Genomic DNA, 22,715 nt, shown 5'->3' with positions numbered 1-22,715 from the left:
GAGAAGGGCGGAGATGCTGTCACGTGCGGCCAATGAGAATAGGCCCTCCCTCTAAGTGCCCCGGGTTCACGCGCGCACCATGTGAGCCCGGAAGGCGGGGTTTAGGCCGCAGCACCGAGGGAGGTGGGAGTAGGCGGGCTCGCGCCTAGGTGCCGGAGACGGGGCTTATCCAGCTGGGCCAATGAACGCACGAAGCGCTGGACGGTCGTTGGGCGCGAGGCCGGCGCATGGCGGACGCGGCGCTGTTCGAGTTTCTGCACATGGAGATGGTGGCGGAGCTGTGGGCGCACCACTCCGACCCTGGCCCTGGGGTGAGCGCCGGGTCCCGGGGGAAGGAGGCGCGGGCCGCGACGGAAAGGCCGGGTCTACGTCCAGGGGAGCACGGAGGGCGGTTCAACGTCCGGGGTGCAACCCCGGCCCCGCCCCTGCCTCGCTGGGCGCTGGCTCCCTCGTCTGTAAAGTGGGGACTTTTGAAGGGCCGGCCTCGCGGTTACTGCCAAAAGTGAGCGACGAAGCTCCGGGCAAAGCTTAGCTCAAGGCCTAGCACAGAGTCAGGACTTGCTGCCTGGGTTGAATCCCATCCGCTCCCCTCACTAGGAATCAGTCCCTGTGTGCCTCAGTTTCCTCCTTAGTTAAATGGGCATTATAACAGTACCTCAGTCTCAGAGACCTTTACTCGTCCAACAGGCACTTATTAGGCACCTACTGTATTCCAGACACGGTCTCCCTGTCCTTGTGAAACGTAACATTTTAGTAGGGTTGTCAAACAAAAATATGCCACTGGCTAGTGAGAAGTGCGATAAAGAAAATTTCCGTAGGAAAAAAAAAAGAAAAAAAAACTTCCGTAGAGTCGTGAAAAGAATACGGATGGAGTGATTGATGGCGGAGGAAGGCCTTTCTGAGGAACAGAGTGTAGGAAGCAAGCCCTGTGGTTGGGGGGGCGGGGGAGCATTCCAGAAGAAGGAACAACAGAGGCAAAGCCCTGAGGTAGGAGCGTGCTTGGCATCTTGGCAGTTGGTTCCTAGGAAGAACAAATGAACTCAAACTTTAAAGCCTTTCGTGCGATGTCTGGCACCTAATCAGGTCCCCCAGAACGTGGGAGCTCCTGTTCTAAAAATCTCTTCCCAAGAAGAAAGGGTGAGGGAGAGATTAGGTGCTTGATAAATGAATGCTGTGATTGCTTTTCATTATTATTGTTAGTATATGATGTTGGTCGATACGCAAGGCGCTTTTTCTGGCTTAGGTTTTCTGGTTTAGGAGCCTCAGGGAAAGTGTTGCTTACAGGGGCAACATAGTTTCTTTTGGGTTCACATTCCCCGGGTTTCATCTAAAACTTAACAAGTGTCAGGCCCTGGGGGAGGCTCTGGGAATTAGTGAACTGTACAAAAACTCTTGGCCCTGCTGGAGCTTATGTGGGGGGGGGGGGGGCGGTACGCAGATAAATAAGGTACATGGATAAAGTACAGTACGTTAGGGACATGCTATGAGACAGAGAGCACGGGGGAGGGATTGCGCATTGGCCTGTGTGTCGGAGAGAGGGGTTTGCAGCATCTCCTGTCCATCCTGGCTTTGCAGCCGGGACCCCAGGTGTCCCGACATCAGCCTTTCCTCCCTCACCGCCAGCCCTCCACCAGGCCCTGCCCGTTCTCCTCCCCGAATATGGTGTCCCACCTCTCCCCACCTCTGCCCTAGGCCGGCCTCCTCCCTCCTCTCTCCGCTCATTTCACCTGTCACATCTTCGCTGCTCATTTCACCTGTCGCATCTTGGCTGCGTTCACACCCATTAATCTTTCACACCTTGGCTCAAACGCCCCTTCCTCAGGGAAGCGTTCCCTGAGCCCCGGCTCGAAGCCAGGTGTCCTCGTTGTGATCTTGTAGCCCCCTCCCCTTTGCCCGTGGCCGCCCCGTCCCGCTCGAGTGTGTGTCTGAACGAGGGATCGGGAAGATCCTTTGATTCCCGTCCGCACCCCCTCCCCCCACCAGACTGTGTGCCGTGAAGGCGAGGCCCCGGGTCTGTGTTGATCCACGCGGGTGGGGGCCCTGTGCGCACAGTAGGTCTCGGGCGTGGCTTTGTGGAAGCAGACGCCGCCCCTGTGCCGTGGAGGGCTGGGCTGGGCTGGGCATCGGGCTCCGTAATCGTGGTAGCACCGGCCGCAAATGAGACGTGCCCTCACGGGCTTCACGCTCCTGGTTTCATTTGATCCTCCTGTCAACCCACAGAGGTCAGCACAATCCTCCCCCACTTTGTAGGCTTTGTGGACGAAGACACACAGGCTTTGATGGACGGACTGCTCGCTCTCAAGTGGCAGAGTGAGGAATGCAGAACTACGCCTCCCGCCTCCAAAGCCTGTGCTGTAAACGCTGGCCCGCATTTCCCGGCGTGTCTTCCCTCACCCTGGCCAGGAGGATTTTAATGGGTTTCTGTGGTCGAGCAGGTGTGGGAAATATTGGGGTTACTCAGGGGTGCTCACCACGGGCTTTCAAAGCACATCAACGTGCCAGAGACCCAGCTGCCCCAGGAAGTCCCATGCCGGGGTCCTGCCCCACAGCTCCAGGGTGATTCCTGGGTGCAGCCAGGGGTGAGGACTCTGGCGGTTCCCCCACCTCCCCTCTGCCGGGAGCCCCGCTTTCAGGGGGCAACGTCAAGAGAACTGCTGTTTTCTCAGCCCTTCCTCTTCCACTCCCGGCCCTTCCTCCGTCTTCCTCTTTCTGTTCCTTCTCTCTGGTCCCAAACACGTGTCCTGTCTGAACCAGATGCAGGCCTCCTGTCGGGTACTTCTGGTGTCCCCAGTACAGTATCTTGTCAGAGTTTGTCCCCAGAACAGCCTTGCGAAGCCGACCTTATCGTCCCATTTTCCAGAGGAGGGACTGAGGCGCCAGAGGGGTATTTCCCCAGGGTGCACAGCAGCGATAATCAGAGGGGAAATCAGGACTCAGGCTTCTGGCTCCAGAATTTGTCTGTGGCTTCAGGTCTGTCCCTTCCAGCAGCCGCCGAGTTCCTTGAGCACAGGGATGGTGGCTCGTTCATCTGTCCCCGCAGCACATACGCCCAGGAGCTCTGGCGGCTCCCCACATCCTGCCTGGTATGGTGGTTACCTGGGACTGTTGAATGGGTTTTTCTGGATGGTTACAGGTGGAATGGAAGACCAGCCAGAGGAGCCAGGAGGTCAAAGGGCCTTTGTTATCAAAGCAGGAAAAACTTGGGGAGGAAGAGGTCCCTGTGGTTTCTCCACCCCAGCAGCTTTGAAGATAAGGGGGGCCTGGGGCAAAGGAGTTAATGCCTCTGCACACCAAGGAGCCTCGGTCACCTACCTCTGTGAGCCCTGGCTCGGTCACCTACCTCTGTGAGCAGGAGCGATCCTGCTGGGCCAGACCTGCCTCCACCAAGGCCCAGTGAGTGCCCACGCCAGCCTGGGCACCTGGGATGGGTGTACCAGCTCCCAGATGGACCCCTGCCCTCAGCAGGAGCCTGGGTTCCTGGCAGAGCGGCCCCCTGGGGGCAGAGACCCTGGAGGGGGCGCAGTGCAGTTGAGGCCAGGGAGCCCGTGGTGGGAGCTAGGGCTCTGTCCTGAGAGTGGTGGGAGCCATAGAAGGTTTAAGCTGAGGTGTGGGGGTGTTCGGATTTACTTTTTAGACGGGCCTCCTCAGCCATGTGAATGAACCTGAATGGACATGCAGCCAACTGGCTGCTGCAGGGGCCCAGAGCAGAGGCAAGGCGCTCAGCCTGGGGTGGGGAGGAATTAGGGGGAGAAGGTGGGATCTGGGGGTGTTCGGGGCTGCCCGGGTGGATGCGGGAGGCGTGCCGGCTCTCTGCGCTTGCTCATCTCTTACTCCCCCGGCTCCCTCCGAACACTTCTGGGCCCTCTGGGGCCATTCACCTGGGGAAAGCGAGAACTTTCCCTGTCCCTGCACCCTTCTGGAGGTGGGAGCCGGGGCTGCTCCGTCCCAGGTCCCCCCGCCAGGGCGGGCACAGAGGGGCCGTGGGCCCGGTGGTGGGGAGCCTCACAGATCACTGATGGGCACAGCAGGAGAGACCGGAGGGAGCCCAGCACAGGGCCCCCCACCAACTCCCTCCCTTCAAGCCCAGGGTGTTCTCTGGGAGTCAAGTGCTCAGCATGTGGGGGGGGGGGGGGTGGTTGTGGGGTGGCCTGGTTTGCTCGCTTTCCCCGCCATCCTCCTTGGAGCTCCGTGGCCCTCGTCAGTCTGGACACTTGGACCTTCCTCCAGCCGAGCACCTTCTTCTCTGTTGTCTCTGATTCTTCTTCTGCATTGTTCCTCCGTGTCTTTCTCGGCTCTCGGATGAACGCTGGACGTTCTGGGTTCCCTTCCACGTGTCTTACAACTTTTCTCTCGTTTTTCTCTACCTCGTGTGCTTTCCTTGACGATCCGGGAGGCTTTATCCACCTTACACGTTGGTCTGTTTTTTCAGCTCCCTCGTCAACAGATGTTTATTTTAGCTGGCCCCCTTTCCCTTTCCAAGAGCTTCCCCTCTGTCTGTTGCCCCTTCCTCCCGGCTCCCCCGTGCTGTTGGGGGGAGCGCCTTCTCGAAGGGGTTCCCCCCTGCCCCTGCATTATGTCATTTCCTGTCAGTGGGTTGTTGTGCAAATCGCCCAGAAATGCCCTGGCTCTGGGCTGGGCCAGGTGGCTGCGAGTCCCCGCCTTGCCTTTCTCAAGAATGACAAATCCCTAGGGGCGTCTGGGTGGCTCAATCGGTTTAGCAGCCGACCGGTCACGGTCTCACGGTTCGTGGCTTTGGGCCTCGTGTCGGGCTCTGTGCTGTAAAAGCAAAGCTCGCTTTGGCTCCTGTGTCCCGCCCCCCGCCACCCTCTCTCTCTCTCGGGCCCCTTCCCTGCTCTCTCCTCAAAGATAAATAAACGTTAAAAAAAAAAAAAAAAAAAGGAAATGATAAACCCCTAATCCCTGACGAGCTCTTGGGAGGACGGAGAGGGGGGCAGGTATGGTAGACAGGCCGAGGCTTCTGTCTCTTCCTCCTCCGCCCTCTCTTCTCTGCCACCTGCTCATCCTCGCACCCTGCCCTCCCACCGCCCGTCTCCCCTCCCTTTTCTGTTGTTCCTGGACCCCACCACCCAGCCTTTCCAGTTCACCAGATGCGTAATCGGCCCCTAGCGAGGGCTGACTACGGTGGTGCCAGCAGTAACGACGGCTGGGGCTGGGGCTGAGCCGTTGGAGACTGCCGGCCACAGCGCTGTCGTGAGGTGGGGCCTGCCATCAGCCCCATCTCCCGCACGGGGAAACTGAGGCCTGGAACCATTAGATAGCTTGCCCAAGGTCACTAAGCAGGACTTGAACCCAGGCAGTCTGTAGTTCACTGAGGGGGAAGCCCTGAACGTATGCAGACCTTTCCAGATCCCTGCCACACACACACCCCCCCGCCCCGCCTCCCTGGCCTGGCTGAGGACCCTGCTGACTCTCTGGCTGTCCCCTCTCGGGACTGCTGTCCCTGGAGGCTGTGACCTGGGCTTGGGTGCCACCCCACTGCCTTCCCTGCTTAACTCCTCTTCCTTCAGACTTGACCCCGTGCAGCCCTCAAGGAGCGCATCTCTTCTCCCTGGGGCATCGAGGCTGTAACCGCGCCATTTAGTTCCTGTGTGTTCCGTCCCAGGGACGGTGGCGTCCTCATCCTGCCGTGCCTGCCCCAGCCTGGTCCGCAGGACCCTCCCCGCTCCCCACCCCTCGCCACTGTCCCCCGCCCTCGTGGCCTGAGCTGCACCCCCCATCCCTTTACCCGCCTCCTTGCCTTTGCGCACAGCCTCCACTTCCCGGCCCCCTCCTCTGAGAAGCACCCTGGGGCCCCTCCCCGGGGAGCTGGCTCTGCCCTGCCGGCTCCCCTGCATGTGGGTGCCCATCGCCTGGGCCCCCGTCGTCGCACCAGGCACAGTGGCCAGCTCCTCGAGGCCACCAGGAAATTTTTGTGGAGTGAATGGGGAAGTGTGTCCCCCCCCTCCCCCGCATGCTAGGAAGTCCTCAGGGACACATGTGCTCGTCAGAATGGAGCCTGGCCTGCCTCTTTAAGGCGCTCACCTATGGAAGTGGGGGACAGGGAGCACAGCCCCTTCCTGGGGTTTTCCTCCCGCCAGGGGCTGGTCACCCAGGTTGACAGACTCACCCCAGGTTGAGTGACAAGGACAGTAAACATTCACTAAGCCCGACTGGGACCACTCTTAGCCTGCATTTACTAACTCCTGTTATCCTCCTAAGGACGCTGGGAGGTAGCACTGTTGACACGGTCCTCTGTTTGCCCGTGAGGAAACAGAGGCCCAGGGCAGTTAGCCCCCACCCAGCTCCCCAGCTGGCAGGTAGGTGTCGGGCTGATCTGGTCGTGGACCCTGCACTCAGCCACTGGTCACACGTCCCCTCCCTGTCTCACACACCTGAGCTCATCTGTGCAGGTGCCTGCCTTGGCGGTCAGACCCCTCCCCGCTCGCTCACCTGCTGTGCCCGAGGAAACCAGAGGAGCCCCCATGGCAGGAGCGGAGAGCCGGCCGGCCGGCGTCGGCCACCAGGAAGCTGTGTCATCACCGGGGTCGTTTCCTGCAGGAGGAGCGTGGAATGGCGGCGAGGGCCTAGGGGCCAGGGGCCTGGCAGAGAAGAGGGGTGCCTTGCCCAGAACCGCAGGCAACCTCTGCTCGGGGCGGGGGTGGGGGGGGGTGGGGGGGAGGGTGAGCGCAGCCCTTGCCACCTCACTGAGGCCGGGACAGCTGTGGGTGTTGTCCTGGCCACCCCCCCCCCCCCCCCACCTGGCCATCTGGGCTTGGGAGCCGGACCCGCTCAGGTTAGAAAGATGGCCCCATGGCTGAGGTGCCTGTTACCTAACCCTCGAAGCCCCGCTTTCCAGGCGTGAAATACAGCCTACCTTACGGGGTGGTGAAAATTCAACAGGAGGTTCGCACAAAGCGCCCGGCACACAGCGTGTGCGCTAACCCCGATGGCTCACCTTGTTCGGCCCTCTGTTTCCCAAGGGCCTCCCACATGCCAACGCCCGTGTTGGCTGCTGAAGGTCAGCCCGGGTCCCCATGCCACAGACTGGTCAGCGCTGGGATCGAGGACCTAACCTGCCGGGAGGGCAGGACAGGAGGCCTCCGGGAGTTGGGGGAGGTAACAGTGAGTGGGCAGAGTGGCCCCTCTGCTGGACTAAGGGAAGCTGTCAGGGCACAGGGCAGAGGGTGATGGAGGGACAGCAGGGTCCCAGAAGGCTGTTGAAACCTGCTGAGGCCAGGACATTGTCCCAGAGCCGGATCTCAGCAGGGAAATCCTATCCACCATGGGAAAGGCTCCAGTGATGGCCCATCAGGCCCAGAAAGGAGGCTGGAAGTCGCTCCCGGGGGGAGGGTGGGTGGCCGGAGGAAGGGAGGGACTCAGCCTGGCGACTGCCGCTTCCCTCCCAGGGAAGGCTCGTGCCTGGGCTCCGCACCGCCCTCTTGACCCTGCTACCGCCAGATTTTCTCTAGGGAGCACCGCACCTCACTCTATGCTGTCCTGGTATTTCTGATGCCCCCCACCTGCGCCTCTGCCCCTCCCGCCGAGGGACACTGGCCTGAGCTCTGGAGTGCCACGTGGCCACCACTGCCTTCCCTGAGCACCCAAGGGAATCTCTCCCATCCCTGAGCCCTTGCGTGTCTCTCCCAGGGTCTCAGCTGATTTTTTTTTTTTTTTTTTTAGATTTTAGAGACAGTGTGAGCGGGCTAGAGGGGCAGATAGAGGGAGAAAGAGAGAGAGAAAGAGAATCTTAAGCAGGTTCCAGGCTCAGCATAGAGCCTGATTCGGGGCTTGGTCCCACGACCTGAGATCATGACCTGAGCTGAAACCAAGAGTCAGACAATCAGCCGGCTGAGCCACCCAGGCACCCCCTTGGCTGACGTTCTAAGGGCGTGATGAACAGAGTTGATTTTTACAGCTTCCTGCTGGCCAGGCCACGAGGGTGGGCCCCACGGCCCGGGGCTCCCTTGCTGTGGCTGCAGGCGTGCTGCCACGAGAGCCCCCGGGCAAGTCACCGTGAGCCCCCTGGAGTGATCAGAGCACTACCTGCCCACGGGTGTTGCAAGGCACACACCGGAAATGCTCGCGATAAGCGATGGGTGTTCTCAGGACAGAGCTGACAGACGAGCAGGCGGAAGCCAAGCCTGAGGAAGACCCCCCATTTTTCCTGCAGCAACAGGGAGCTGGTCTTCAGAGCCGATGGCGTCTGTGGAGGGATCGCGTGGCAGGGGCACAGCCCTCCCTCCTGGTTCTCCTTAACCCTTGAGCTCGCAGAGATGGGCACATTGGTCTTAGGGTCCCCTCTGTGGCTGCTGCCCCAGGACACTCCCTCTTGGGGCTCCCCTGAGCCTCTCTTCCCTGGCCTTTTAGGGACAGAAGATGAGCCTGTCTGTCCTGGAGGGCATGGGCTTCCGTGTGGGCCAGGCCCTGGGCGAGAGGTGAGAGCCAGCGCTTCCTGTCCTTACCCCTGCTGGCCAGAGGCAGGCAGGACCCGAGGCCAAGTCCCTTCCTGGGCACACCTGGACGGGGAGGGTCGTGTTGCTCCATATAGGAACCCAGCCTGGCGTCCCCCCCCCCTCTTCCTAACCCCGGGCTCCCCATCCCGGCCCACCACCGGCCCCAGTGTCTGCCGCTGCCCCCAGGCTGCCCCAGGAGACGCTGGCCTTCAGGGGAGGAGCTGGAACGTCCTCAAGTTCCTATGCAAAGACCTGTGGGTGGCCGTGTTCCAAAAGCAGATGGACAGCCTCCGCACCAATCACCAGGTGTGTTCCTCGGGTCCCGGGGCCCGGCTTCCTGGCTCAGGGCGGAGGCTGAAACCAAGAGGAGGCTGGAGAGGGCCCCCCCCTCACCCCGGAGGCCCGGCCTCCCCTCTCTGGGCCTCTGCCCAGTCCTCCGAGGGAAGCCAGGAGGCCACTATGGGGCGTCCTGGCTATCGCCAGAGTTTCCACAGGCCTCCCAAGATGGGGGCCTTCGCAGCGGGCAGCAGGCGCTCGTGGTTGGTAGCACCTCGCCCCGGCGAGTCGCCGCTTGTCTCGAGCTGGCCCGACCTCCTATTAGGCGCCCACCGCTGTGCCGGGCCCTGGCCTCCGCTTCGAGGGCCGGGTCTGCAGCATCTCACCACAGCCCTGGGAGGAAGGACCACCCCGGAAGTCCTGCAGCTAGAGGGGCAGGACCCACATGCCCCATGGGCGGATGCTTGGCCCAGGCTGGGCAGCTCCCGGGCCCTTCTGCATAGCTCCAAAGGATGGGGCCCGTGAACCTCCAAAGGATGGACCCCCAAAACAGGGGTTTTGAGGGAGGGGTCCCTCCAGGCCTCAGCCCAACGGAGCAGGGGGCGCCGGGGTCCTGGCTTATCCCTCCCCTGCTACAAAGGCACAGTGCCTCCCCAGCCCCCACTGGGCTCCTCTCTGCCCCCCAGGGGACCTACGTGCTGCAGGACAACAGCTTCCCCCCTCCTCATCCGGATGGCCTCCGGCCCGCAGTATCTGGAGGAAGCACCCAAGGTAGGGAGGGTGCCTGGACTCCACAACCCCCCCATGTACACACGCCTGCCCCAAAGCAGGCCTGTCCTCAAGCCGAGCGACTGTCCATGGCCCGGGACCCAGGGAAGGAGGTGACCCCCACTGTGGAGCCCAATGCCCCGTATGGCCCCGGTCCTGGTATTGGCCTCCCCTCTTCCCTGGGTGACTTGTGTCCCCTGTCCCCAGTTTCCTGGCCTTCACCTGCGGCCTCCTGCGAGGCACCCTCAGCACCCTGGGCATCAAGAGCCTGGTCACCCGCCTCCGTGGCATCCCTGCCCACCTGTGAGTCGGGGGGGTGGGGGTGGGGGAATCTTCCCAACCCTGAAGTGCGGTGGGGGCTCCCGAGTCCTCCGGCCCCTGCCCCCGCTGAGGGTCGGGGAGGCGGGGCCAGGGCTGCCAAGCCCCACTTACATATGGGGAATTTGAGGCCAGAGAGCTTAAGTCACGTGCCCTGGCCACCCGGCTGGTGCAAGCCCGTCCGTGCCCCCTGGCCACCCCCCCCCCCCAGCCTGCTTCCCTGGGGTGCGCGCCAGGCCAGAGCAGGGGGACATCGGTGATGAGCTGGTCTGGTGGTTTTGAACGTTGTTCCGGTTGGACGTGATTGAAGTCAGCCTGGTTAATGCTCTGATGGGGTCCCCAAAGGGCAGCCGGGGCCTACGGGCCGCAGCCTGGTCTGGCGGGGTGTCCTGACCCCCCACGGCCCTCCCATCAGACAGGCTGAAGCTCTCATCCCCTACCTGGGGCCAGCCCACCCTCTGCTGCCCCACCCCCCAGGTGTCCTTCCCTCTGTGGGTCCCCGAGGCCTCCTTGTGGAGGGGCCACGAGGCCACGTGGGCAGGACCTGAGCTACACATGCCACAGGAGCCCGTGCCCGGCCCTCCTCAGCAGCCTGCATGCTTGACCTTCGTGCCGCTAGTCACCCACACAGCTCTGGGACGCGGGCCAGGTGGGCGGGGAGCAGCACCCCCTCTGACCACCCGTCAGCCCAGCCAAGGCCACGCAGTCTGCTGGTGCTGGACAGGGATGAACATCTCTGAGCTGTTTGGGTGCTTTCTGGCTCGCCCCTGAGGTCCCAGCCTCCAGCTAACGCCAGCCCTTCTCTTCCAGGTAAGTTCCAGGTGGTGATTCAGAAAACCTGAGAAGCCCCGGGCCCGCACCCCAGCTGGGCCTCGCCGCCGCCCCGGCCCGGGGGGGCCTCGGACCACTGCCTTTGGGGGTGGCCAGAGGGCTGGTGTTGGGCACCCCAGACTCTATGGGTGATGAACAGGTGGGGGGCGGGGGTCCAGCCGCTTCAGGGAGTCCCATGTGCTCAGGTGGGTGTCCTAGGGAGGTAAGGGCATCCCAGGTTGGGGCTGGTGTGAAGGGTTCCCTGCACGGGACTCCTCCTCCTGCGCGGCAGGTGCCCAATAAAGGTTTTGCGTGTGGAGCTGGGTTTAAAGTGGAAGGTGGAGGGGGGTCACTCTGAGTGCGGACGGGGAGGAGGCATCTGTGACTTTGTCACTCGTCCTGCGGAGGTGGGAAGCACAGCACCCTGTGTGGCTCCCCCCCCCCCCCGCTGCAGGCCCCTTCCACCCCCAGCCCACAGCCTCCTGCCCTGCACACCTGGCAGGGGAGGGTGGCCCCGGGCGCTGGCCGCCCTGCCAGAGTCAACAAGTCTGGGGCTGTCCTCTGCCCAATGGGGCGCACAGAACAGACCTCTCCCTGGGGCGTGGGGCTGAGGCCACCCGGAGTGTGGGCGGGGGTGGGCCTGGGGCTACCTGCACCGAGGACGGACCAGAGGAGACGGGCCAGACGCCCTCATTTCCCACCCCCCGCACACACTCTTGAGGTGCCTGGCGGATGGAAGTCCTACCCAGAACAGCAGCCTGGCCGACCTGCCCCCCGGGGCAGTGGTACCCATCCCCCACCGCCTTCCCCCTTTACGTTCATAGCACCCAAGGGTATCACACACCGGGACTCTGCCCAGGCCCCGCTGCCCGCTTCAGAGCTGTAAACTGAGGCTGGGGTGAGACCCAAGTGGGAGGAGAAAGGGTCTTCTCGCTTAAAACAACCACCAGTGGGTGGGGGCTCCTTCACCTCTGGAGGATCCTGCGAAGACACCCCATCTGGCCCCTGCCCTGCCCCCCCCCCCCCGCCCCCCAGCCTAGAAGGCTAAGCTCTTTGTTCCCTGGCCTGCCTCTGGACTCCCCACATGCTGTTCCTGCCTAGGTTGCCCTACCTCTGGCCCACTCCCCACTCTCCTCCCTCTTGGGCACCCGGGAGCCAGCCGCTTGGCCTCTGAGCGGTTCCTCGCTGTGCCCCCAGCCCCCGGAGGACCCCTGGACGCTTCTTCTGGCCCGTGCCGTTTACTCCTGTTCAGCACACTTTTGCCCGGGTCCCTCTGGATCCCTCTGTGGGGCACTGGCTCTGCCCAGTACAGAGCCTGGCAGATGCTTCCCGAATGAATTGGTTATTCAGGCTGGGCAAGGCGGGCAGGGGATTGGCCCTGTCCTGCCCTCAAGAAGCTCCTGGGCCCATCCTGGAGGTTCCCCCCCCTGCAGACTCACCCCCAACTGAGACATACTCGCCTCCCCCCGCCCACCGCCCCCGTCCCCGTTGGCTGGGCCTCTGGGGGCGGCAGTGGGCAGAGTCCCCAACTGGTGAAGGACAGGGAGGAAGCCTTCCCAGGAAAAGCGGCTTGAAGACCTGAGGAGGAGAGAGGACTGGCCCCCAGCAGACAAAAGGATGCACGGCTCTGGTCGCCCAGGCGGAACCCCTAGAGGGGCAGCCTGCTGGACCATCTGGGTTCCCTTCTGTCTCGTCCTGAACCCCCTTGTCCCGGGCACCGTTCGGTGGTTGTCTCCCCCGCCCCCCCCATCACCCTGTCGTGACTCCTTGTCAGGCAGCCACAGGGAGCCTCCCACCCACCCAGCGGACAGGAGGGGAGCCCCAGAGCCTGCAGCACAAACCACTGCTTTCAAAAGCCCTACCCTGCCTCCATGTGACCTGGGGCGAGGGACTTCATCTCTCTGGGCCTCCGTTTCCTCGTCTGTCATGGCCTCATGGCTGCCCCCGGGGAAGTGGTGAGGAAGAAGGGCTGACTGTAGGGAAAGCGCATAAACCACGCGCGGCTCCCGGTAGGGCGCTACGTGCGGGCGGCATCCAGGGCGGCCTGGTAAGTGGGTCAGCCGGTGCCCACAGGTGCTCACTGCCGTCATTACCGAGTGCCAGGTTCTGTGCTCAGCGGACTCCTCCTGACAACCACGGGAGGTTGGCTGTCACTGGCCCACTCAGCAATGAGGAAGGTGAGGCTCAGAGAGGTGAAGTCACTTGCCCAAGACCACACAGCTGGGCCCTGGAGGAACTGGCATCTGAACCCGGGACTGTGGCCTCCTCTCAGTTCCCGACTCTCAACCCCGGGGCCGGCTTCCTTCCCCGGGCAGAGTCTGCCGATCCCCCGGGAGGACAGCCCCCAGTCCTCGAGAGCAGAGAGCACCGGGGCAGGGCGGGCACTCCAGGGGAAGGGGCGGGGGCAGGGCGGGCAAACCGGTCGGGCGGCTGGCACCCGGCTCGGGCCCTGTCTCCGGTGGGGCCCGTGCTGACGGGCGGTGAGGCTGGCACAGCAGCTCGGCGGGGCAGGGAGCTGGGGCCTGGAGGCTGCCGTCAGGTACGGGGGGCCCCAGGTGGGGGGCAGGCGGGCAGGGGCCACGCGCCGGGCCCCCAATCCTCACTGAGCCCGTCCTCACCCCGGTTTCCTCTGCCCCTCCGCTTCGCCGCCCCCCCCCCCAGCATCCCGCCCTCCCTTTTGCTTTCGGCTCTTTACGGTTTAAACCTGTGCGCCCCATCTCGCCCCGAGTTTGCTGAGTCTCTTCCCGGGTTGGACCACCGTGATGTAATGTGCTCCCCCAGGATTCCCCTCCCGCCCTCATTCAGGCCCTAGATGTACCGGCCCTGGAATTTCAGTCACCCGGTGGCTCCCGGGGCTCCCAGCTCTCACCACGCGGGTTACATGTCCCTTCAAAGGACGCCAGGCGCCACCTCCCACAGCGCACACCCCCAATACCTGGTGGTGCCCTGAGTTTACTCGGCTCCCCCAGGCTCCCGTGTTTCCCCGGCCCACAGCTGCCCGGCAGCCCCCCTGTCCTGGCCTCTTAGAAGCCCCCAGGGGCGCCCAAACACCCAATCACCAGCCCTGGGAAATCTCACGCACCCCAAATCAGCCCCTAGCACCCGCATAACCATTCCCCGTTCTCTCACGTCTAGCTGTCCTTCCCCCGCCGCGACCACTCACTTTTACTCTGAAGAGCACCTCCGCGCCCCCCTGGTGACCCAGGGCCCCAGTGTCAGGGACAGGATCTCTCACCTGTCCCAGGTCACGTCTCGGGGGTGGGCTCTTCCTGCCGACGCCCAAGGGTGCCGCGCGGGCACTGAGCCCTCTCCTTCCCCGAGCAGGGCCCCCGCCGCCATGCACAAACACTACACCGTCCACTTCGCCAAGGGTGCCCTGCCCTCTCGGACCCCCGCCGAGCGCTACTTCTTGGACCCGGAGTTGGGGCGCCATAAAGGTAGGGGTTCAGTTTGGGGGGACGTCCCGGCAGGGAGAGTGGTCTGTGAGCGGGGAGGCCGCCGAGTGGATGGCTGAACACAAGGAGAACCTGAGGGCCCAGGAGAGGGGCCGCCACTGCTCCCCACGGAGGCTTCTGCGTAAAGGGGCCGCGGGTGGGGGCCGTGGGCCCCGAGGAGCCCAAAAGCGTGAGTCCAGGATGGGGGTGTCAGAGGGGGAGGCCCAGCCGGCCTACCCCTCCCCCAAGCGTGGGAAGAATTCCCCCAGCCCGGATTGTGAGCTCTCCCCACCCCTGAGTGGGTACGAATGGGGGTCTGGGGCGGGGGCGGGGGCAGCGCGGTCTCGGGAGGCCCCGGCCTCCCGGGGCAGCCCCCTTCCCACCAGCCTTGCCGGAGCCCGGGTGTGAGGCCGCCCCCTTCTTCTCAGTCCTGGCCACCTCCCACCACTCCAGCCTCCTCCGGACCAACCAGGCCAGCTCCTGATGGATTCCCTCCTGCTCCCCGAGCCCTGGGGACCCATCCCCCAGGGGCCGAGGACTTTGGGGGCAGCAGGGACTCCCGAGTCGTCGTCCCCGCTCCAGCCCCTCGCCCGGCTAGAGCCCAGGTCTCTGCACCTCTTCTTCCCACCCACGGGAGAGCACGGAGACCGGCCCCTCCCTTGCCCACACCCCCTCCTCATTTTCTCTGATTTCTCCGGGGCCTCAGAGGAAGGACCAGCCCCGGCCTCCACTTGAAGACTCGACCTGGTTCCAGTGCCCGCCAGGGCTCAGGGACCCAGGCCCAGTCACCCCCCACTTCCTTCCTTCCAGGATGCTGTCACCAGTGGCGCCGTGACCCGGCGGCCCTTCCAGCCCACGGGCCCTGCCGGCTGCCCCCACAGGTGCGCTGGCAGCTGGCCTACAACAACCGGGGGGGTGTCAGCGGCTGCCCCCCCGGCCCCCGGCCCCCCAGCCCCCTGCGACAGCGGCTCTGCTCCGTTCCAGGGGTCCAGAACGGGCCACCTGCAACCGCTGCTGCCCCCACGCAACCGGCCAGCGCCCCCCAGCCGCCCCCCAGGCCCACCATGTCACCTGCCACCGCAGCACCTGCCATGGCCAGCGGCGGCCCGGCCCCGCCCCCTGCAGCCGGCACCCTCCTGGAGCCCAGCAGGCCCAGTGATGCCCGCCCCCTGCCCGCCCCGGCAGCCTGCGGTTCCTTCACCTACAGCTCGGGTGCCTACCCAGTCCTCCTGCGGGCTCGTCCCTGCCGCCTCTCCCCCCTACCCCGCTGTCCAGGCCTCTTGCTCCTCAGCCTGCCCGCCTCCCCGCTCACTCTGGTCCCTGTCTCGGGGTTGGTGGGGGGCGCGGGGGGGTTGCTCCTCCCCGCCCGAGCCTCTGCTTCACCCGTCAGGATCCGAAGCTGCCAGGCCAGGCCTGCCCTGTCCATGGGGCCTCCGTCCGGGCCAGCCAGGGGTCTGGGCCCTGGCCGTCTCCCTCTGCTGACAGCCTTGCTCTGTTTTCTCTCTTTCCGGCCCGCCCTCCCCCAGCCCGGCAGGCCAGGGAGAACTTGGGGCAGGGGGTGACAGGCGCCAGCTTGCTGCCCAGCTCCGGTGTGGGGCAGACAGTCAAACATGCAGCCGAAGCAAGAGGCAGGGACTGGCCTGGGGGCTGGAGAGAACAGCGTGGCCAGGGGAGGGATCCATCCATCCACCCATCCTGGGACTGGACGGCTGTCCTGGGTGCCCAGCTCTGTTCCGGGGGAGCGGGGTGGGGAGACGGCAGGGAGCAGGGCAGAGGCTGCCCCCCTCACACGGAGCTCACGATCTCTAGGTGGCGGAGGGGAGCTGGGTACGGGCCGTAAGAGGAATCAGAGAAGTTTAAGCGTGTCACCCCACAACAGGCACGCTGGGGGAGAATAGGGCTGGGAGAGGAGCAGAGGGAGCATCAGGGCTCGCAAATTGAATAGGGTCATCGGGCGAGGCCTCAGGAAGGCAGGATTTGAGCAAAGAAGGGGCAGTCCTCTCAAGTAAGCGGCAGAAGGATCAGCAAATGCAGACTCTGAGGTGGCCCGTTCCAGGGACAGTGTGTGGGGAGGGTCACAAGGGGCCACAGCCTGGTGGCTGTGGGGAGGGGGAGGCGGGAGCCGCGAACTGGCTTGGGATCTAACAGGAGGGTGCGCTGTGGGAGGTGAGCATGGGAAGCCGGAGTCCGAGCTGGCGAGGGGGGTGACCGAGGGGGTGGCAGGGGAGATGGGGACACGTGGCTGGGTTCCGGGTCTGGTTTGAAAGTAGAGCAACAGCCAGGCAGGGGCTCGGGCTCCAGGTCAGGCACCACCTCGTCGCTGGCGGCTCTCGGCCGTGACGCCCACGTCACACACAGAAGCAGAGGCTTGACGAGGTGAGGTCACCCAGCCATGAGGCAGAGTGGGGCCAGATCCACCCTGGCCGCCCCCTTAGCCAACCTCGTCCTGAGTCTGCCCTCCCCGCTGGGCCCCCAGGCCTGGCGCTGACCTCGGGGAGGGGGCGGGGATCCTGCAGCCCACGGGCCCACCACGGGCCCACCGTGCACCCACCCGGAGGCTGGCCCGGCACAGCCCACAGCTGAACCCTGCCGTTCTGGTGCCCCAACCCCAGGCTGAGAAGTGGCACTCGGCGGGGGGATCTGGGGGGCAGGGTGCCCTCAGTCAAGTGGACGCCGTAATGCACAAGGACTTAAACCTGAACCTGCTCCCTAAATGGCCACCCCAGACCATGGCATTGACCAAGCGCCGCCCCCCCCACCCCGCCCCGGCCCATCCTTGTAGCATCCACGCTGCCCGGTGTTTCTGCACCCCACCCTCCAGAAGGAGGGACTGAGCCTCGCTCAATGGCAACGCTCTATCTGGGTCATGCAGAGAAAGGTGGCAGGGCCAGGACCAAGAGGCGGGTCTGCCTGGGCTTGGGGGCAGGACGGGAGCTGGTAGGCATGGGGTCCTGGAGAGGGAGAAAGATCAGGGTAAGGGATGGACAGGAAGCTGAGAGGAGCGTGTGACTGTCAGGGCCCTTCCACACTGGGGCCAGGCTGGCAGAGCAGGCAGGAGCTGACACGCAAGATTCTGGAGCCTGCAGAGAGGTGTCTTGGGCATCTGAGAGCCTCAGGTCCCGAGAGAAGCCCATGGGGTTTTTCTGGGAGAATCACAGGCTGATGGCTGGGCCTGGTGACCTAGGGCCAGGTCAGCCGAAATCCCATGGGCCTCTGTGCTGGGGATCGGTGGGGTGTCTCCTGGCCTTTCCCTGGCGGGTCTGGGGTCAGCTCCTCCTGCGGTGCCCGGAGGGACACATGTGACCCAGAGGAGGTGGTTGCCTACTGCCCCGAAGTCTCCATCTGAGGGTCTGACCCGAGTTACCTCGGGGAAGTGGGGAGAGGGATGCCGATGCGGGCAGGAGCTGAGGGTGGGCTCTCTGGGGGGCAGATGGGTGGATGGTGGTGCCCGGCCAGCCTCATTGACTCAGTTTCCCCTCCCCCGCCCCCCACCCCGGCCTCCAGATATTCTGACAGAAGATGACATCTACTGCAGCTGCCTGGCCAAGACCCTCTGCCACGTGCCTGTCCCTGTGACCGTGGGTTTCTATGCCCCATTTGGCTGCCGTCTGCACATGATGCTGGACAAGATCACCGGTGAGGCTCTCTGTGTGTTGGGGGAGGGAGGCAGGGGGGGGGGGGAGGAGGAGGGGAAACGGAGCCTCTGATCCCTGCCCAGCCTCAGGCTTCCCCGGCCTGCCCCAGTCCAGAGGCCCGGAAGTCAGCATTAACCAGGTCCCTCCTGATGCCCGCAGCCTCTGCCCCCCGCTCCCCGCTCGTTCCCTCTCTGGCCTCCCGGCCAACAGTCTCATCCCCTCTTCTGCCAGATCTGCTCCAAGGAATCTTTTTAAAGATAAAGATCTAGCCCCATCCTCCCCCTGTTCAAAAGCCCTCCCTGGTTCCCCAACACTCTGGGGAGAAGACCCAGGGTCCTCACTGGCTCCCGCAAAGCCCCTCCTGTGCCCACCCCCTGTCCCCCGGACCCATCTCTTCTCAGCAGTGGCCCGGGCAGGGCCTGGTGTCCACAAGACCCCTAACAGATAGGTGTTAAGGGAGCACAGGGCCTGACACGTGGCCAGGATCCGCAGCAGCTCGGACCTGGTTCAAGCCTTGCCCAGACCCCAGCCTGACGGTGGCCAGAGGGGCCGGAGGAGATTCACCTCCACGAGCCTGGCCCCGGTGAGCCGGCCTCTGCCCCTGTGTTGTCACACAGCGACAAACAGGGTCCTGGGAGGAGAAAACATTCAGCTAGAAGGAAAAAGGAAGCAGCATTCTGGAGCTCCTGGTCTGTACTAGGTGACTGACACAGGCCCGCTCATTCGTTCACCGACCTCAAGAGCAGACCGACCCTGCCCCTCAACCTCTCATGATCCATCCTTCAAACACTCCTTCCCCCGGCACTTCCTTGGCGCCCAGGGGACGCAGGACGCCCAAGACGACCAGAGCCCTGCCCTTCCTGGCCTCACAGTCCAGAGAGGGAGACAGACCTGTCCCCAGAGAGGGATGACCCCCCCCCCAGTAGTGGGTAGGGTTGGGGTGCCCAGGAGGCACCTGACCCAGCCTGGGGATCAGCGAGGGCTTCCTGGAGGAGGAGGTGGAGCACCGAGGCAGGAAAATCAGACCAAGGCTGTACTCTGCTGCCCTGCGCTTCGCTTCCGCGGCTCCTCGCACGCACGCGTTCCTTCACTCCTTAGGGCCTTCCTTCCCGCTCCCGTCCTCTCTCCCCCTTGGGAGCTCTGCTTCTGCCCACCCACGACCTTGGGCCCCGCCCCCAGCCCTTTTCCCGTCCGTGCGGGGCGCAGGCCTCTCCTTTTCGTCCGGGGAGTTGGGGGGGGGGGGGGGGGCTGGCTCCACCTCCCACTCCTGGGCCCCGCCCCCTGCCCGGGCCCCGCCCCGCCCCTCACGCGGTCCCCCGCGCCCCGCCCTCCCCTCGCTCCCCCGCAGCGCTGATGCAGCAGGAGGCGGCGCAGCGCGAGGCCGAGGAGCTGCGGCGCGTGCGGTGGCAGCCGCGGGCGGTGCGCGGCTGGGGCTTCCCGCGGCTGCTGTGGTACCTGGTGTTCCTGCAGCCGGTCATCACCGAGGTGCACCTGCGGCGCAAGAACGTGAAGTTCCTCTTCATCCGCTTCAGCGCCTGGCAGTACGCGGGCACCGACAAGCTGTGGGCCGGCCTGGTGACCACGCTGTGCGAGGGCATCCGCCACCACTACGGCGCGCTGCCCTTCAGCGTGTACTCGGTGCTGGGCAACAAGCCGGCCGCGACGCCGGGCTTCCGCCAGCGCGAGTGGCACTGCCGGCGCCGCGTGTGCCTGGCGCTGCTGGCGCTGCTGGCGGCGCTCGGCCTCGGCGTGGGCCTGCTCTACCTGTCGGTGGGCGCCCGCGCGCCGGGCCACGGCGCCGCCGGCGGCAGCCTGCTCCGGGTGTTCGGCGGCGCGGCCACCACGCTGTCGGGCTCGGGGCTGCTCATGGCCGTGTACTCGGTGGGCAAACACCTGTTCGTGAGCCAGCGCAAGAAGATCGAGCGGCTGGTGTCTCGCGAGAAGTTCGGCAGCCAGCTGGGCTTCATGTGCGAGGTGAAGAAGGAGGTGGAGCTGCTCACCGACTTCCTGTGCTTCCTGGAGATCTACCAGCGGCGCCGGCTGCGCGTCGTGCTCGAGGTCACCGGGCTGGACACGTGCTACCCGGAGCGCGTGGTGGGCGTGCTCAACGCCATCAACACGCTGCTGTCCGACAGCCACGCGCCCTTCATCTTCATCCTGGTGGTGGACCCCAGCATCCTGGCCGCGTGCCTCGAGAGCGCCGGCTCCATGAAGGGCACGGCCGACAACGGCTACCTCTTCCTCAACCGCACGGTCACGCTGCCCTTCTCCGTGCCCATCATGGGCCGCCGCACCAAGCTGCAGTTCCTGCACGACGCCGTGCAGAGCCGCGACGACCTGCTCTACCGCGAGATGACGCGCAGGCTGCGGCCCGGCTGCCGCGGGCGAGGCGGCGAGGACGCGCAGCTGCTGGCGGTGGAGACGCAGGCGGGCGCGCAGGGCGCGCAGAGCCGCATAGACGCCGAGGCGGCGCGCCGCATCCAGGAGGCGCTCTTCTGCCTGCACGACGAGCGCGACTGCCTGTACGAGTACGTGCCCGACAACGTGGTGTCCATGCGGCGTATCGTCAACACCGTGCCCATCACCGTGCGCCTGCTGCAGCAGCAGGACGGGGACTTCGCGGGCCCCACGCCGCGCCAGGCCGTGGCGTGGGTCGTGCTCGCCAACCAGTGGCCGTGCCGCCTCAGCTGGGCGCTGCAGTGCCTGGAGGACCGGCAGCAGGCGGGGGGCGCGCCCGAGGCCCGCGCGCGCCTCTGGGACGTGTTCTGCGACAACAGCCGCGAGCTGCACGCCATGACCAAGGCGTTGCAGAACGTGCTGGACTTGGACGGCGACCCCGAGCTTTTCGAGCGCTTCCTGGGCGCCGACTTCCCCTTCACCGTGGCCGAGGCGCAGAGCCTGCTGCGCTGCACCGTCAACCTGGACCACTCCATCCGCCGCCGCATGGGCCTCATCCGGGCGGTCAGCGCGCTCAAGCCGCCCAGCGCGCCCGGGTCCCCGGCCCACGCCGCGCCCCACGCCGCCAACGGAGCCGGCCACGCGCCCGGGGCGTTGGGGGCAGGGCAGGGCGCCGGGCACGCCCCCGGGCACGCCGGCGAGGCCCACCGCCCACGGGACCGGGCGCACGGGGGCAAACCACGGCCCGGGACGGGCCTCGAGTGGGTGCCCCGGGAGCCCCGGGAGGCAACGGCTCCTCCCGCCGCCCAGATCGGGGTGTGAGGGGTTCGGCCGGGCTGGGATGAGGCCTCCGGTGGCCACCCCGCCCCCCACCCCCAGGCGAAGCTGTGAGCCGGAGAGAGCTGTAGGCAGGCGCAGCGTTGTCGGTGCCGGCGTCTGAGAGCTGGCGCCGGAGGACCAGTGAAGAAGCGGCCCGGGTTCAAGTGCAATAAATGGAGATGTGAAAGCCCCCGTGGGTCTTCATGTCCTGGTCTCCCTGGCTTAGGCCTGCCCCGTCCCGCCAAGCCCACGTCACCCCCTGGGGAGTCGGGCAGCCTCTGCCGGGGCCTCATTGCTGGCATCCCGGGAAGCAGGAGAGGGCGTGGGGGCGGTGGGTGAGGCCACTGAGGCAGGGCAGAAGGACGGACGTGCCGGGTTGACTCAGGCAACAGGGAGCGCCGAGAGGCCTCGGGGGATCCAGGTCCTTGTCCCCACACCCTAGCCTGCCCCTTTGCAGGCATTTCCGAGGGCGGTGTCCCCGGTGACCTCAGCAGGCTGGTCCCCTCCAAGGGTGGCGCTCTGCCCCTGGCGTAATGGATTAATTAGGGTTCGCCGGCACTTCCGCCAGCTGGGGCGGGCAGCGCTGCCTCCCCGGAACAAGTAACTGTCCGGGGAGCACCTGCCCACGGGCCATCCAGGGCCACCTGATGAGCCCCTTGGGGACTGGGAAGTTGAGGCGCAGAGACGGGCACCTGTGGGACATACAGGGTCGGAGCCAGAGCCGGGCCGCGGTGGGGGCGGTGGTGTTTCTTAGCTACTGTGGCTCACACTTTCCCCTCCCACCCGTGTGATACAGCGAGGAGGCAGGTGGCACTCCTCAGACACCTTCTACGTCCTCGCTGGTCCAAGTAGCCACCCACTCAGGCCCGCGGCGTGCCTGATCCAGTCCAGCTGGGGAGGGGGGACCAGCACTTAACCCGTCCCGTGTGACCAGAGCTCAAGGGTGTGACCTCTGAGCCAAGGCCCGAAGGGCTGAGGGGACAGGCCCAGAGGGAGCCGAGAACTCTTCGAAGGCACCCACCCTCAGGCCGTGCGGCCTGGTGGGGGTACTGACCTCGCACTGCTCAGCTCCAAGGCTTGGGCACAGCACCCCGACTCCACCGGCCAACGACTGCTTCCGAGTGGACACGGGGCAGGAAGCCGGCATGTGACTGAGGCGCTGCCTTCCAGTCCCGACAGGGCTAAGCTTGGAGTAAACCCACACCTGCGAGATGTTCTCCGGCAGCGGGGGGGCGGGGGGGGGGGGGGCATTGCCTGCCGAGAGTGAAGCCCCCACGGAGACACGTGGGACCCTGAGATGCCATTAGGTCACTGTCCGCAGGCGTGGGATTGGAGCCGGTGAGTCCCTCCCCTTGGCCTCCCTTCAGCCGATCTGGCTCCGCCTTCCGCTTCTCCCCACCTCCAGTTGAGGCGGGAACAGATGAGCAGCAGAAGCAGGGCCCGCTCCAGACGGAACAAACTCGGACACTGGCGGGGGGGGGGGGTGGTGGGGGGGTGGGGAGTGGAAGCCGCGGCCCCCGTCACGTGGTGCCATCTGTGGCCCGTGTCTCTTAGACGCTGACAAAGCCTGAGTCCAACAAAGCTAAGTGGGGGGACAGGTGGGTGTCGCAGGGCAGCTGGGCATAGCCGGGACGGTGACGGGCCACCGGCCTTGCCACGGTCTGTGCAGCTTTGCCGCTGGGACCCCGCACCCAGGTGAGTCCTCGGGGCTGGTTCCCATGGACAGAAAGGAACGTAAGCGACGTGTGTCCCTTTCCCGTCGCGCCGAGTGAAGAAGCAGGTCTGCCTTCTCCACTCTCCTCCCC

The 22,715-nt window shown here is 65.2% G+C and overlaps 2 protein-coding genes across 5 annotated transcripts; both read left to right on the top strand.

Moving 5' to 3' along the window:
• Positions 1-127: 127 nt before the first annotated feature.
• TRAPPC6A (trafficking protein particle complex subunit 6A) lies at positions 128-10,944 on the top strand. The gene is given in 7 exon segments (XM_053905469.1): positions 128-311; positions 8,640-8,675; positions 8,678-8,759; positions 9,416-9,444; positions 9,446-9,500; positions 9,706-9,800; positions 10,626-10,944. Coding segments are annotated over 7 exon segments (399 nt in total). The 5' UTR covers positions 128-227; the 3' UTR covers positions 10,644-10,944.
• A 2,106-nt stretch (positions 10,945-13,050) lies between these two features.
• Positions 13,051-21,100, top strand: NKPD1 (NTPase KAP family P-loop domain containing 1). 4 transcript variants are annotated; one of them, XM_053905454.1, is made up of 5 exons: positions 14,020-14,062; positions 14,870-14,940; positions 15,044-15,271; positions 17,564-17,695; positions 19,043-21,100. In XM_053905454.1, exons 3-5 carry the CDS (start codon positions 15,124-15,126, stop codon positions 20,911-20,913), a joined length of 2,151 nt encoding a protein of 716 aa, XP_053761429.1. In that variant the 5' UTR covers positions 14,020-14,062; positions 14,870-14,940; positions 15,044-15,123; the 3' UTR covers positions 20,914-21,100. The 4 variants fall into 4 exon arrangements, with proteins under 4 accessions (XP_053761428.1, XP_053761431.1, XP_053761429.1 ...); XM_053905453.1 differs by having other exon boundaries at positions 13,051-14,062; positions 14,870-15,271; XM_053905455.1 differs by lacking the exon at positions 14,020-14,062 and having other exon boundaries at positions 14,838-14,940.
• Positions 21,101-22,715: the final 1,615 nt, after the last annotated feature.

The sequence above is a fragment of the Panthera pardus genome, unplaced genomic scaffold (genome assembly GCF_024362965.1).
Source record: "Panthera pardus isolate Hobbes unplaced genomic scaffold, ASM2436296v1 HiC_scaffold_18, whole genome shotgun sequence".
In the NCBI taxonomy this organism is placed as follows: domain Eukaryota; kingdom Metazoa; phylum Chordata; class Mammalia; order Carnivora; family Felidae; genus Panthera; species Panthera pardus.
The sequence above is the reverse complement of the archived record's forward strand: the minus strand, read 5'-3'. Positions and strand labels throughout refer to the sequence as shown.

What these genes read in the sequence shown, in the direction of transcription:
- NKPD1 (XM_053905453.1), top strand. Translation starts at nt 13,963, where the DNA reads ATGCACAAACACTACACCGTCCACTTCGCCAAGGGTGCCCTGCCCTCT. An exon ending in GGAGTTGGGGCGCCATAAAG is followed by an intron (nt 14,063 to 14,869) that starts GTAGGGGTTCAG and finishes CCTTCCTTCCAG; the next exon opens with GATGCTGTCACCAGTGGCGC. An exon ending in TTCCTTCACCTACAGCTCGG is followed by an intron (nt 15,272 to 17,563) that starts GTGCCTACCCAG and finishes CCCGGCCTCCAG; the next exon opens with ATATTCTGACAGAAGATGAC.